At 48.3% G+C, this 15,833-nt stretch overlaps 1 protein-coding gene across 1 annotated transcript; it reads right to left on the reverse strand.

Moving 5' to 3' along the window:
• Positions 1 to 13,489: 13,489 nt before the first annotated feature.
• On the reverse strand, positions 13,490 to 15,580 carry RpL37A (ribosomal protein L37A). Its single transcript, XM_037213255.1, has 3 exons — positions 15,528 to 15,580; positions 15,217 to 15,345; positions 13,490 to 13,696 (listed from the first exon to the last, which is right to left on the reverse strand). Exons 1-3 carry the CDS (start codon positions 15,528 to 15,530, stop codon positions 13,550 to 13,552), a joined length of 279 nt encoding a protein of 92 aa, XP_037069150.1. The 5' UTR covers positions 15,531 to 15,580; the 3' UTR covers positions 13,490 to 13,549.
• Between the last annotated feature and the right edge of the window lie 253 nt (positions 15,581 to 15,833).

Consider the following 15,833-nt stretch of genomic DNA (forward strand, 5'->3'; position numbering starts at 1 on the left):
CTAGCGTATATAAAAAATCCTGACCTCTCAAGGCCACCCTTCAAGGTCAAACGCGGGCTAACTAGCGTCCGTCAAAAAGTCTTGACCTCTCATGGCCATCCTTCAAGGTCAAACGCGGGCTCAAACCACGGGGAACTCGATATCACTCAAAACTTACCGGCTGATCTTAACCTTGCAAACATCAGAATATACGCCACAGAAAAATCTAGCGTCCGTCAAACTAGTTCCGTTTGTTGAGCCCGCGTTTGACCTTGAAGGATGACCTTGAGAGGTAATTATTTACAGACGCTAGTCTTTTCTGCGTTGGATGTTCCGCTATTTGGAAATTTTTAATCGGCCTGTAATGTTTGGGTGATATGGAGTTTCCCATCCTTTGAGCCTGGACTTGACCTTGAATGATGACCTTGAGAGGTCAGAACTTTTTCACGTACGCATTCTGATGTTCGCAAATTTAAAATGGACCGGTAGCTTCGGGTGATATTGAGTTCCCCGGCTTTTAAGTCCGTGTCTGACCTTGAAGAGTGACACTGAGAACTGCAAATTTTGTGACGGACGCTAGTTCTTTTTGTGTTGAATGTTCTGACGCTTGCAAGTTTAAAACCGGCCGGTGAGTTTTGGGTGGTATTGAGTTCCCCGTCCCGTGGACCCACGTTTGACATTGAACGGTCACTTAAAAAGTCAGGATTTTTTGACGGATACCAGTTCTTCCTATGGTCAATATTCTGATGTTTGCAAGTTTAAAATCGACCGGTAATTTTTGCATAATATTGAGTTCCCCGTCGTTTGAGCCCATGTTTGACCTTGAAGAGTGACTTTGAGTGGTCAATACTTTTTGACGGACGCCAGTTCTATTTATGGGAATATTATGTCTGCAAGCTTAAAATCGACCGGTAACTTTTGGGTGATATTAAGTTCCCCGTCCTTCGAGCCCGCGTTTGACCTTGAAGGGTGACCTTGAGAGGTCAGGACGTTTTGACGGACGCTAGCTTTTGCTTGCGAATGTTTTGGTGCTTGCAGTTTACAAATCGGCAGATAATTTTTTGATGATAGTGTTTTCCCTGTCCTTTGACCTAGCTTTTGACCTCTAAGGTCACATGATGCCGCAAAATAAAGGCCATGTTCGATCTTCTCGTGTCATAACTTACTATGAGAAGTTTTCAGAGAAATCAAAACTCGTGGCTGAATAAATCGCCAACTTCACGGACATCCGAAGTTCGGGGACTAATCAGGTTTTCCGGCTCGGTTACTGGTTGAGCACGGCTCGACCCAACGCTGAACTTTCGGCTGAACGTTATCGGTTGAACTTGCCCCCTCCCCGCCAACGATTTGAAAAAGTGAATCCCCTGCCTGTAGAGTGTCCATCCCATACGACTACACGATTTATTAACAGACCTCCTAAACTTTGCTTAAGTTGCCCATGAACCGAAAGACGTCAATTGGCGCGACTCATCCAAATTTAAATGGATTATTGTGCGCTAAATTTTGGCAATTCCAGTGACGTTTCATTGTATTCGCTTGGATTCGGCTCCTACGTGCACCATTTTGATCCAATGTAGTAACTTTACAGTGGCCTACACCTACAAATAAGCTAGATGCTGGTGCAGCCAGCCTGGGTAAGCCTGGATGTCTTGAGACCTTGATTTAAGTTTAAGTTAATCAAAGGCATTGCAGGTCTTTACTTAGAGGCCATGGAATGTGTGGCTGCACCGCGCGGTGTTTTCGCACTGCTGTGGCACCCACATGCGTGCCATTAATATTTTGTATGCCCTCTGTGTCTTCAAGGACTTTTATTGCTTAAGCCTAAAGAAAGCGTTTCAGATTTGTGTCGGGGTTTTGCACTGAAACAGTCATCTTGACGATCATTCGGTGCAGTGCACAGCCCTGCCCTTCTTGAGACCTAAACGTCTAAAGCTTATGAGCTACACGTTCGCGAAGATGTTCTGCGAAGATATGCAGGCTGTTTCGGGAGATTATTTCAAAATCACCCGGACCCCCATGGCGCCATAATAACGCCCTCAAACTTGTCATTCCATTAGTCGTGCGGCGATCAACGCCAAAAAATACAAGTGTCGAATCGTCCATTTCTGGCGTTCGTAAGATTTCCGGATGTAGAGGCCGTCCAACGGCTCTCAAACAATGTCATGCAAGGTATAATGACGTGATAAGATGATGACGATGGAAGAGCACATTCACTTAACATAAAATTGTGTTGTTTAGAGTAGTCCTCCAGCTTATAAGCATACCAATATTTATAAAATAAGTGGGCTTATTTCGTCACATCTTATGCTTCCCTTCAAGATCTTCAAATGTGGTACATTCCCTCTCACGTGGCAGTCTACCAAAATTCGAACGTGACCAGTACCAAAATTTCGTTGATGCAGACCGGGGCATACCAAGTCCTGAAGTATTTTGATGCCAAGCCAGGCAGCAAAGTTCGCCGGTAACAGCTGCGTCCGTAACTCAATGACTTGAGCGCTTTTGTGCTGGATGCACCAAATCATCGATGTCCTGGCAAGTACCGTACATGTTGCATAGTTTATTTAGCGACGTTATTATTATATTAAGTTATATATATATATATATATATATATACAAACTAATATATATTCAAAACACTGCTCCATCATATTCAGTCGGGCTTCTGTTCATCCTTTGCAATATTGGGTACATTACTATGGACTCTGCGACATGGCGATTCACCGGTTTCTTCGGCTACGCGGAGAGCTTATGTGACTGTTGGGGCTCAGGATCAGGATTGTCAGCATGACATGGCGTCGGGGGTGCAGCGGCCCTTGTAATTTGTTTGCTGTCTTTACCACCCCGATGGTTTCCATATATGCACTGCTGTTTAATCTGGCCGCTTTGGCACTTCAGATTTTTGATAATATGTCGGGAACTGGAGCTCATTTTAGCCGGCAGCGATGCAAGCAATGTTTTCATTTTCACATCCTTTCCTGAATACAATTCGTTGCAGCCGGAATGATGATACTATCGTCACTGTCCCAACAACTTTACGCGCGATCTCAACAGCAAGCTGTAAGCGATCTGCCCGGTGCTGGAGCTGGACTGCGTGTCCAGCTGTCCACTGGGAGCCTGTACCGACCGGTGCTGGAGCTGGGCTGTGGACACCAGCTGAACACTGGGAGCCTGTACCGACCGGTGCTGGAACTGACCACCGGGTGCCTGTACTGGCCGTTGCTGGAACTGAACGCCGGGAGCCTGTGCCGGCCGGTTTTGGAGCTGGATCGCAGGCGCCAGCTGACCACTGGGTGCCTGTACCGGCCGGTGCTGGAGCTGAACACGAGAAGCCTGTACTTGCCGGTGCTGGAGCTGACTGAAACCCGCATGATTGCTGCTACCGGACTGAAGCTTGTCGGATTGTGCTTGAGGTCTGTGTAATTGGTAAGTGTGATAACATTTCATTTTCTTCCATTCAAACTTACGTTTTTGGTCATTTGAGCCCTTATGATGGCCTTCATTTGATCAATTTGATTTGTGTGCGCATCAATGCCTCTATAAATGCTTGCAAACCAATCTTTCATTCACACTACCTCAAACGGACCGAGCCCTGAACGTTTCTTGATGAACCTGCGTTATGCTGATCGCGCTTTTTAACGTGATAACCGTCGCAAGCAAACAAATGGATTTTTGGCACATATTTTGCGTGCACTTGACCAACACACTCGAGAACAACCATCCGTAATCTGACAGCTCTCCTGCCGTTGCCGCCACGCGGTAGCTGATGGCTCGTCGCCGTGAAGCGCGTGGCACGTTGCCGCCCTCCCGGCGCCCGTCACGGGCTGATGGCTCGTCGCCGTGAAGCGCGTGGCACGTTGCCGCCCTCCCGACGCCCGTCACGGGCTGATGGCTCGTCGCTGTGAAGCGCGTGATATGTTGCCGCCCTTTCAGCGCCCGCCACGCGATAGATGATGACTCATCGCCGCGAAGCGTGTGACATTCCGGTGCCCTCTCGGTGCTCGTCACGGAGTGGTGGTTTGTAGCCGTGAAGCGCGTGACATATCGCCGCCCTCTTGGCGCCCACCACGGGACACCTCACGACACGCCAAGCTGAATCACCGAGCAGGGACGAGGCACGCGCTGGCGTAAGGTTCTAACACCAGACGGTAGTGAGAAGGCAGGTTGCAAAGTGGTACCCAGGATCTACGTGGAAGAGTCCTCTTCCCGTGGGTGCCAGGGTGGCGCACGGAAACGCTCACTCAGAATTACCCCATAGGGGCCGGTAACCGACATCAGCGGCCGCATTTCCCGAGCGAGAGTCTATACCTTCGAAGACTGGCCCATTGACCTATGCCACTATGGCGCACACATCCCGGATTGCATACTCTGTCGCTCACGGCCTTCGTGTGATGAAGGCCTGGTTCCCTGTTATCGCTGACGTGGCCTCCGCGCCATCAACTCTCGCATGACGCAGCCCAAGTTTCCTGATCAATGAAAACCCTCCCCATCCATCCTATGTTCAATACCAGCGACAGTCCGTGCCACCTGACTACCGTCCTATCTCAACGGCGCCACTCATCGCCACACTGGCGGTGCGGGCCATACAGCGATAGCTCCATCATTACCCTCCCTACATCTTCTCTCCCTCTCCCTGTCTCCGCGCGGCTTCCGTCCACGCTCCCCGACGAAAACTAAGCAGGCGACCGTCACCGGCAGCACTTTAAGGTCTGCCTCTCTCTCTGTCTCCGCGTGGCTTCCGTCCACGCTCCCCGACAAAAACTAAGCGGGCGACCGTCACCGACAGCACTTTAAGGTCTGCCTCTCTCCCTGTCTCCGCGTGGCTTCCGTCCACGCTCCCCGACGAAAACTAAGCGGGCAACCGTCATCGACAGCACTTTGACCGTCTGCCTCTCTCTGTCTCCGCGCGGCTTCCGTCCACGTTCCCCGATGAAAACCAAGCGGGCGACCGTCACCGACAGCACTTTAACGGCTACTTTATCGGGAATCTCGTTAGCGTTTGATCGACCTGTGTGCCGGCTTTGATGTGATCGACCATGACGCCCTGCCAGCTGCTAAGCGAAATACGCCCTTACGATATTGACACCAAATGGTTCAGCACGTAGATAAACTGTCACCCGCAGAATGCAGGTGTTAAGGACCGTTCGGAACGGACCCAAACGCCTCGGCCACAACAGGTGAAGGCGCTAGGGACGGCTGTCGGAGCTTGCCACTGGGGCCGCCTCCTCTCCAGCGTCATGTCGTGTTCACATTTCTATGAATGCCGACGTCATGCAGTGTGCAGGCGACTCTCGGCTGGCAGTCTCTGGCAAGAATAGTTGGCTTCCACCGCTTGTCACCCGCACGGAAGTGGCCAGGGTTTTGTTTTGTTTTTTGTTGTTTTTTGTTTTATCTTTGTTGTACACTTTGGTTTGCATGAGCCTCCCCGACCACGATGCCACAAAAAGAGCGCAGCTAACCATCTTTGGAGTCACAAAAATTTGGTCCAACTTATAAAAATAGAATTCATGTTCCATGACACTCTCCGAGAGCCTAGCAACGAGGTGGGCCTTTTAGGCCTTATCTTTGACCAATATTGCCGTAAGGTTCCCAGGCGTCCCTGTGAGTCGTAATTGCAAAAACACACAGTTCGTCGGTCTGTCGCATGTGCAAAAACACTACAGAAGGTGACCTCTCTATTCTTATCACCATTCTTGTGTTGCACAGAACAGATATTGCTTATCAGAATATGAAATAGATTGAAAAATGACGTAAAAAGCAACAGTATATTCGGATGGCGTACCTGTAATCATGTCCCTGAACGGCGAGAAAGACTAGGTTGGCTACCGCCGCTGACCTGACCGGTGTCAATTGAGCCTGGCGCACAAATGCGGCGCTCAAAGCCAAGAAGCATATTACAGTCGAGCCGTGAGATTTGGCGTCCGTTAACGCAATTTTCAAATAGACTGGAAGTCAACTGGTTCTCAATCAATATTGAGCAGCTGTGCAAGCTCCAATCACGACTCACGCCTTGCGCTACATAACATAAAATGTTGGACATTACTGCCACTTCTCGGGAAATATGACTTGCAGTCGAATAACTTACGGACAGCGCCATAGCAGAGTATGTCATTACAAGTAAACGTCTTAAATTTACGGATCAATATGAAATAACAAAACGAGGAAGGGCCAAAACACGAGCAGATAGCAACGCTCGGCTCACCAAACATTTCCGGCACCACCACCGCCATCTCTCGGCTAGTTTGAAGCATTGCAAATGAGTGACAGTGACAGCACTAGAGTGACAATTTGGCACGGTTAATTTGGCAGCACATCAACGTCATACAAATGTTCCATGATGCAATTAAACAATGACGCATTGAGCAATCTATTTACTAGATACAGAAATGTTCTTGTCTAGAGCAGCCTTTTCCACTTAAAAGGATACCGCTAGTTAAAGGTGAGCTCATTTCAACAATCGTATGCATAACGTATATTTTAAACATGTTTGATGCCTACTTCAATGGCTCTGATGTCAGTTTCCAACAGTGAAAAATATCTCACGCGTTCTTGTTTGTTTTATGCGCTGATTTGTGTTGACACTGGCCAAATGCTTACCAACACTGCGTTACATATTGGTCGTCTTCAATTGGCTGACGCAGTGCCCAACGTCGGCTGCCAGTTCATACGCAATCGATTATGTGAAGATCATGCTCTGCAATTAAGAGTTTGTGAACAGCCCTCTGTAAGATTTGAAATCCTCTGGTTTCTGAGCTACGCACCAGACTGTGTCGCGCCGTCTTATTTAAACTCCCCTACAGAAGGGTGACATCACAAAAACGTCACAAAAATCCCGCCTCTTCAAGGACGACCTTGTGTTCAAGGTGAGAACAGAATGACCACTAACCTACTCGTGACTGAAGGACGTCTGCACGAACTGTCGCATCAACGGACAACAACTTAAAGCGTTTAAGGAAATGTGGAGCGTTTGAAAATATTTCAGTATGCATCACATATGATGAAATAGGCTCACTTATAACTAGTGATATGCATCAAAGGGGAAAGGGCTGCTCTAGGCAACAATTTCTCTGCCTAGTTAATATGCTCTTTAATACTTCCTTGATTCACTATGTCATATGTACCATGTCATATCATATGTACGTACCATGCACAACGTAGACTGAGAGCCAACTGACGGCCGTTATATTTTGAAATCGTAATCGAATGCCAGCTATGAACGACTCGACAAATAATACCTTTCTGGGCCTTGATCGCCGCATGACCAGTGGACTGGCAGGATTTGAATTATGACGTCATGGATGCCTGGGCCATCTAGAAATAACCTATCCGAAATAATATGCTCATCTTCGCGGGTGCGTTTCTCAGAAACAAGAAATGTTTAGGTCTTAACGGACATCCTGATCTGCACAGAATGATCTTCAAGATGACCATTTCAGTTCAAAACCCCATACAATGTGGAACACTCCCTTTAAGGGGAGTATCCCACCTTTTTGTGCTTCTCACGTATTGTTAATCAGACGCGGACGATTTGATCAGTCATGCCAATTTTCTCGAAATTCCCCTGAAAAGGTCAGAATCTCAATTTAAAGCCTCCGACCCTGTGAGAAAAAGCTGATATGACACCCTGTTCACTATTAAGAAAGTGACACATTCAACTGCCTTGCGTTTTCCAACTCGTGTGTTCTGTAATGCTTGCAACACACTGTGTCACAATGCTTGTGCAATAAATGCTACGAACGCTTGAAACATTCTGTTCAGACAAAAGTATATGCGAACATGAAGTTATCATTCCGCAAATTCAAAGAAAAGTTATACTATGGCTTCGATTTCTCCCCTGGCGTTCACCACGGTGGTATTAACGACAGTGGCTCTTTTCGAGATGCACTTTGGCCTCGGGAAAGGGAGCATCACAAGGTTTTTGTGACAAACTGGCTCAAGCTTCAACCAATCAGCTTCTCGGTAGCAGGCACTTGCCCACTGGGCCAATCGAAAACGTTTTTTATTCACACCAGTGGAGGTGCGCACGGCGGTTGTCATGACGGTGGTGTTCGCGACTGCGGTGAAGAAGCATAATACTGTTACAAAACGCTGACGGCGTTCTTTGGACTTGGAATTAATACAACTGATATTCTTCTCATGTCTTGACGGTGCTGCAGTGGCACTACCCGCTGTTATTATTACACGTAACTAGTCCTGAGGTCTCACCAGGGTATGTTTTTGAAATGTCCCCAAAGGTGGGACACTTCCTGTAAATGCAAGGCTCGATCACAAACAGCCTCTTGTGATGCATAACGCAGGGTTCTGGACAGTTCCACCATGGTTTTTAACGAGCATGGGGCTGCGAATCAAACAAGTAAAAAAGCGCAGCAACCGGGAGTGCAATGCACCCACAAACATGTCAATACGGAACAAATGTGTAAAAACACCATCAGAAGTGGCCAGAACGTGCGCACAAAACAACCGTCATTTTTTAGGCGCATAAATTGACAAGCAACATTGCGGCGAGCTTAAGTATTAAAAGTCGAGGCCATCTAACGTCAAGTCAAGACTAAAAGTAAACCAACCCGTCCGCTGCTGTGGCAGTTCTGACACGACCACACTGACAGTGACTCTGGAGTCGCTGGCACGTTCCATGACGCAATCAAACGATGACGTGTTAAAGAGCATGTTTATTAAAAAAAGTATTTTTAACTTAGTCATACCAATGGTTACAAATGAACTTTTTCCATCATATTTGATACTTACATTAGTATATTCAAGTGTGAAACATTTCCTTTGAAGGAAACGTAGTGTGCTCTAGGATGATGCCATTTAGGGGTTTATGGGCGCGTCGACCACGTAGCCATTTCGCGTCCTCTCGAAAACTGTCTGCTGCATGTCACTCGGTCAGAACTGTCTTTTTTGTCACTACGCACTTCATCTTTACATATGCATCTGCATCTGATTGGACGGCTACGAATAATTACCAAGTCAATATGGGCTAAGAAAGTGAGTATGCCGACGACATCACAGCATGGGTCCCACTCCCGACCCAGGAGCCGGGAAAGGGACGCTGGAACAAAGTAACGCAGACGATCTCTGGCATAGCGACCACGCGAGGTCAGAACATGTTCAACCATGAGATGCTAGCCACGTCCCTCGCACCGTGGCATGTCCTGGCCCGATAGGTGAAACGAGTGCGTAGCGAAGGTGTGCCAGAACCAGAGCCGACAAAGAGCAACCATCTCAAATCTTTTATTTCGATAAGACGATTCCGACTCCCTAATCCGTGGTTTAATGAGCCTGAACGTGTGAGTTAATCTGCTAATCATGTTGCTACCTGTCATGAACATGCCTGGTAGCTAACGACTTCAGGCCGCCCGACGACAGGTTGATGGGGAAGGGGGTGATCTTGACATGCGCTGCTCTCGCTACGGTGACTGCTCCTTCGTTGCCTACAGTTCCGACGTGGCTCGGAATCCATACGAAGACTGACTTTAACGTTTTGATTGTGTAATTGTTAAGGTCGTCCCAAGCAGATCTACCCAACAGATACTGAGGTTGAGTCAAATGATAAAAGGGTGCTGAGCGAGTCAGTTAAAATCAGAAAGTCACGCTCCGTACAACACTGGCTATATTGGAACTCCGTTAGCATGGCGAAAACCTCAGTGGAGATCACTGATTGGTGCCGTTGTAGACGGAAGCCTTGCTCCACATCTCCGCAAACGAAGGCGCAGCCAGTGCCAGCGGGACCCTTCGAGCCGTCAGTAAATATCTTCACTGAGCTGTGGTAAAGCGCGACTTGCTCCGCCGCCATGCTGGCAAACTCCTGTACGGGTATGCTACCTTTTTTGCCTGAAGAAGATCTAAATCAAGAGGCAGGATTGTGCGACACCACGGAACCAGATCATCAAAAATGCGTTGGGTGATCTCGGCGAGGTGGATGCTCGCATCACTCAGACAACCTCGCAAGCGCAAACACATGGGCTGAGACGATGTAGACCGCTCTATCAAGAATAATCGAGTAAACAGGCGCGAAACAATGGGGAATATGTTGAATGGTGAAGGAAATAGGATACCTTGATAGCGCAATTCAGAGTAAGCTTTCTTCTGCGACGATAAAGCGACGCTTCGTTTGTTTCTATCAGCAGGTTTTTCGTGCGCGCTGTGCAGAAAGCTCCAGTGACATACGACCACACGCGGGATGAACGCTATCAATAGCTTCTGTAGATGACGCCAAGGCACTTTCGTAGATGGGACTTGCGAAGTCCAGCACGGAGCGTAAACGTCTTCTATACAGCCCTGACAAGGCGCCGTGGTCTGCACCATACGTCATGCGAGACATCATCCTCAGGATATTCATGTGTTTGTGAGCGTACTCAAGGCGCCTAACTGAGACGGCGTACTGTGACACCAATTCGCGCAAGCAGCACACAAATATCTTCTCTGGTTTCAACGCGTTTCCACATCGCCAGCATGAGCGAAGGTTTTTGGCGCGTTGAAGTGTTGCCCGTAGGAGTCTTGACGCGAAACGCGGGTGCTACGTAGGGTTTTGTTAATAGATATCGAGTCGTGTGCACGATTCGTCCAGAGTTTTGTCGCACTCAAGTTCCGACAACTAGCGTTTTGTCACATACGGGCATAGCGGAAAGTTATACCATCAGCAGTTTTGATTTGTCGCAATACCGTCTGAAAATGGCGTTGTCGTAATTGGGGCTTGACGTCGCGCTGAAATGCTGAGAGTATATGTGCGTTGCCAGCCTCTCACCCTGGCAGGAAGGACGGACACTGCGGGAAATCGAACCCCGCGCCTCCGGCTGCCCAAAAATTGTCATAGCAGCCTCGTCATGCAGTCTTTGGGCGAGTGTGACTGTGGTAACCTTGACGTTTGGTTCGTTAGTGTTACGTGGAAATTTTGTGTTTGTCGTTAAGTTTGTTTGTCCCAAGCAGCGTCGCGTAGCTTTGCCTGTAGAAACTGCGTCGTGTAGGGGATTACAAGGTCGATAAAGTTTACCAAGGAAGGCACGCGCGTCGAGTGCAAGGGTGGAGAATGGTGTGAAAACCTGGTGTGACGGAGCCACTAGAACGACCTCTTTTCATGGGAAAGTAATAAGTTGTTAAGTACATTTGCGGGAAACATTATGCACACAATATCACAATAGTAAAAGTCTTACTCCTCGTAGAAAAGCCAGGAGGAATTGACTTCTGCCATTCGCTTTGATAAAGGCATGTTGGCGAAATATTAACGTATCTATATCTTCATTCTCCTGGTTTTTCTACGAGGGGAATGGTAAGCCCCGGCAACCTCAACGAAACTTGTCACCGCAGCCTCGCCCACCACCGTATGCTCTGCATACACGGCCCTATAGATGCGGTATCATCACATACCATTGTGTTCTTTGTAAAAGTGGTGCTGACGCAATACTAACCGTACGCAATTTCCATGATGAAAATGTCCACAGTTCGCCTGTGAAAAACGGCAAGATTCTGAGTTTTATACCTTAAAATCCGCCCAATAATTCATCAAATGGATCAGTGTCACCCAGAGTCAGGCCTTAAGTTCAGGGCGTCAGTCAGAGGATCAAGAGATTCACGTGTCTAATTTCCGGCCCGGGTAACTCGAAGTCCCAATTTTCATCTAGGCTTGGGACACCCACGACCTCAGCAGTGCAGGCACGAGCAGTGGGAAGGAACTTTATCGACCTTGTAAGGAAGGGAAGCAGTGGGAAGTGGATGTCGATGAACAATGGAACCGGAGCTGATGCGCACCCGCCTTCGCAACAATCAGCACTACTCACAGGGGGCTGTATGATAACAAAACACAGCCAAACGAGCTGACTGCGCTCTTGCTTCCCCATCCGAACCCTGGGATGAGCTTCCACTTTTCTGCTCGGCGGTGATTGTGATAGTGTATAGTGTCCGTGTACCTGTTATCCCAAAATGGAAACCATGGTAAGACTTACGGGGAGTGTGCAACCTTTTTTAATACTTTTCACTCATCGATACATCAGAGGCGTGCGACTTGATCAGCAATGCCAGCTTTCTCAGAATCCTTCCAAATAGCTCAGAATTTCGAATTGAAGTAACTGCTCCTGAGGGAGAATTCTGAATGAATTTCCAGCCCACCACCACGAATTTGGTGGACTGGGAGCCCATTGCAATGCCTTTGTCTCACTTTTACCAGCGTGTGCTGTAATGTTTGCAACACACTAACTCGTCGAAATGTTTATGAAATAGATGCTGTCAAAGCTTGAAACTCTCCAGATATACAAGCATGCAGCTATCCTCCCGCGAATCCAATAAAGCGTCGTACAATGGCTCTGATTTCTCCCCTGAGGCGTTTACCACAATGGCTGGTCCCGAGTCGCATATTGGCTTTGGGAATGGAAGCGTCACATGGCCCATAGTGACGTACTGGCTCAAACTTCACCCAATGCGCTTCTCGGGGACAGGCCTTCCTTGTTGCCCGCTGGCACCAATCGCAGGCGTTTCTCTATTCGCACCAGGAGCGGTGCCACGGCGGTTGCCACGACCACGACTGCAGGTGACAAGTGTACGACTGTTACAAAACGTTGGCAGCGTAGCTTGGACCCGAAAATAGTTGTAGCTGATATCCGTGCGTCCCGGCGGTACTGCAGCGGCACTGCCCAATGCTTTAATTGGACGGCCCTGACCCGAGTTTTCAGTAGTAATTTTTGAAGCATTCCCCCGTGGTGGGACACTCCCTTTAATAAGTGGTGTCCGCTCTTTCCTGGGGTTATAGAAGCCAATTGACAAGGCATCCTCCATGCACTATTACGATGCCAGTGCTGTTTGTCTTGGTCAAAACGAGCACCCATCAAGGACCAAGACAACTGTCACGAGTTGCGACAGGTAACTGGACGAAATAGTCTGCTTTGCGCCTTGATCACTCCACACATCCCCTTCACCCACATCCCACATCGCTATCCCCGGAAGGGGAGGAGCGGCCGGCGCCAGACGGCCGGAGCCGAGCCGCCGCCCGACCGGCGCGTCCCGCGGGCTGGTGCGGCGCCACCACTTGGTGCCGCTGAGCCGCCGCGTCGACCGCGCCAGACCAGCACCCACCGGCCGCCGACAAATGAGCACCATCGACCCACTCCTCCGCACATACTCGGCGAGCCCGACTCCGCCCCTGGGCCGCTGCCCACCTACCCGGCCTCCATTGCTCAGCCCGTATCCGCCAGTGGAATGTGGTCGTTCGCTTCCCGGTCAGTCCCATTGCGGACCGACGCCGCCGGATCGGCCGTCCACTTCGCAGTTCCGGCGATTTTGAGAACTCTTGCCATCACCACGTCATCGGTTTGCAGCGAACTGGTGGAAACTTTCCGGTCCAGAGGCATGCCTCGGACGCTAAATTGGGTCCATCGCGAAAGGCCTGCCGAATAGCACAAGCGAAACAGTTTGGCAATACGAGCGTCTACAGGGAACAACAATCTTTCCGCCTGTCACAAAGCAGCTCCGCCATTTCAACTCGACGGCACGCAGCCGACCTCAAGGCAATTGAAACGCGGCGCTTGTTCACTGAAAGTGTATTCAATTATCCCCGGAGCGCGGTCGGTCGGTCAGAGTCAGTTCAGAGCTCCTTGGTCTCGCGGAGGCGGCGGGTGGCGGCGCGCACGGTGATGGCGGCCGTGGTGTGCGGCGTGTAAGCTCCGCCCGCCCACACCACTGGGCAGCCGTGGCACTTCCAGATGCCCACCACAGTCCGCTTCATCGACTCCTGCAATGGGAGAGGCTGTAGTGAGCGGGCCCGCGCGGCGCGGAGCAGTATCCGAGAGATTGCTGAGGGCAGCTCGAGAGGAGAAATGCGGGCAGCTCACAAGCAGAGAAATGTGACACACCCATTGCCACTTTTCAACAGAACTTGACCCCAAAGACTTTAATCAGATGTACATTATTTGAAACCAGCATTTCAACTTCACGTGGATGCTTGCTCCCTGGCTAATGCCAGTTTCCAAACTGTAAACATTTTTGTGACTGTTACTTCAGATGATAGTGTGTGTCCACACCATCTACATTAACATCACAGCCCTTGTGATGCACCTAACAGAAGTGGTTAGAAACTTACAAGTTTCAAATTGTCACGCACAAGCACATGGTGTCGCAACCTGACTGTATGGGGAGGTATTATGGGGTCAGAAGGAAGCTATTACACTCCAACCTTTTGGACAAAATCAAAATCAAAATCAAAATCTAGCAAAGACCTTGAGTGCCACTGCATGGAAATACATAAGCTGTTTGACTCAACCCTGAGTACAGGCAGTATGCCAGCCAGCATCATAAAACCACAGAATTCAAACTAGCAATTGTCATCTCATGTATATACCATATCATATCATAACAAGCATCATACCAGCCATAAAGCTCAAAATACTTCAAAATATGAAGCTGACCAATGTTTCACAGACCAGTTAACTGGGCATGGGCAAGGTCCATTGCTGCAGTAACAAGAAAAAATTAAGTTGGGTCAAATCCAAGGGAAATATATGCCTTATGTGACAATTGTGCCATTTGTTATCCAGGTGCTCAGCAAGAAAACTAGCAGTCATGGCACACAGCATGGTGTGACCACAATCACACCCACTTGGTAGATGGATGATGCATTACTAATACCATTCTGCAAAAATAATACCATGCAACAGTTTCAGAAATTAGGGTTTGGTAACTCAAACAGGATTAAATGCAGCCTGCAAAACATGAAGTAATTTTATTCTTTGCAAATTTTGCCAAGTTCCTAATTCAGTCATGACCATCACACCTCTGCAAATTGGACTCAGGCAGCACCAATCATCACTGAATTCCTGTGTGCCAAACCTCAGGCCAGGCCATCTTACCAAAAACTTTCAGTGTTTTTTTTCAACATGAAATAGAGCATTTTGGACAAGGTGGTACATTTGTGACATCACAGCCACTTGGGATAGCTGCTCTCTACATGCTGAAATAGGAGCCAACTGCACACCTCCAACACTGCTACTCACAAAGCATATAACATCAATGTGTTACAGCAATACTGATGACAAACCAGGGCATTATCAGTATAACACATCTACTTTTGGTCTGACATGTACTCACACATATTATGAGCAGCCAAAATTATAACAAATCAAAATGGATAACTGAAAACACTCCAAATGTGTCAGAATTGCCACATGGCAAAGCATAATGCGGTGGATAGCACACACTGTGCTGATCAGGCCAACACTGCTGCAATAAATAGGTGACCACACAAACATCACATACCTTGCCGCAGAAGCTGCACACGTATTTCGCATGCTGTGAAATTTCAATCTTCTTGACCTTTTTCCTCAGGGAGGCACCATAACGGGTGCCATATTTCCCTGTGATTCCGACCTTCTTGGTCCTTTTGGCCTGGAACGTGGCTCGCGTCAGAATCGTCGCCAGTGTATAACATACAACCCAGGGACAAGACCCCAGTACACAATCACAGTACACGTTGCATCACAATGATTTACTTTTCAAAAAAACGCAACTGGCAAAAAATTTCACCCCCAGAACACATTAATTTCCACAAAATACCAGTTGGTACAAACCATCGTCAATCCTGCTTGGGGATGCTAACGGAAAGAGCGCCCGTGCCTAGTGATGACATACCCATGCATATTTGGAGTTATACATCTTTTGCTTTTGAAATAAGGCTTCCTCTATTGTAATACACAAATAATAAAAACAGGTCATGTGCACACATTGTTCTTTTTCTTACAACTCTAAACTAGTTTAAATTTTGCTGTGTACCTTTATCAACATGGTCACTACATTTCGCTGCAAATTTGGACTTCACTACAATAATGCTGCCGAACATGGCGCAATGGTCTGTAAACATGGATAGACAGCCGATA

The sequence above is a fragment of the Pollicipes pollicipes genome, unplaced genomic scaffold (assembly GCF_011947565.3).
Source record: "Pollicipes pollicipes isolate AB1234 unplaced genomic scaffold, Ppol_2.1 Scaffold_3087;HRSCAF=3621_pilon_pilon_pilon, whole genome shotgun sequence".
Taxonomy (NCBI): Eukaryota; Metazoa; Arthropoda; class Thecostraca; order Pollicipedomorpha; family Pollicipedidae; genus Pollicipes; species Pollicipes pollicipes.

What these genes read in the sequence shown, in the direction of transcription:
- RpL37A (XM_037213255.1), bottom strand. An exon ending in TGTGCAGCTTCTGCGGCAAG is followed by an intron (nt 13,697 to 15,216) that starts GTATGTGATGTT and finishes CTCCCATTGCAG; the next exon opens with GAGTCGATGAAGCGGACTGT.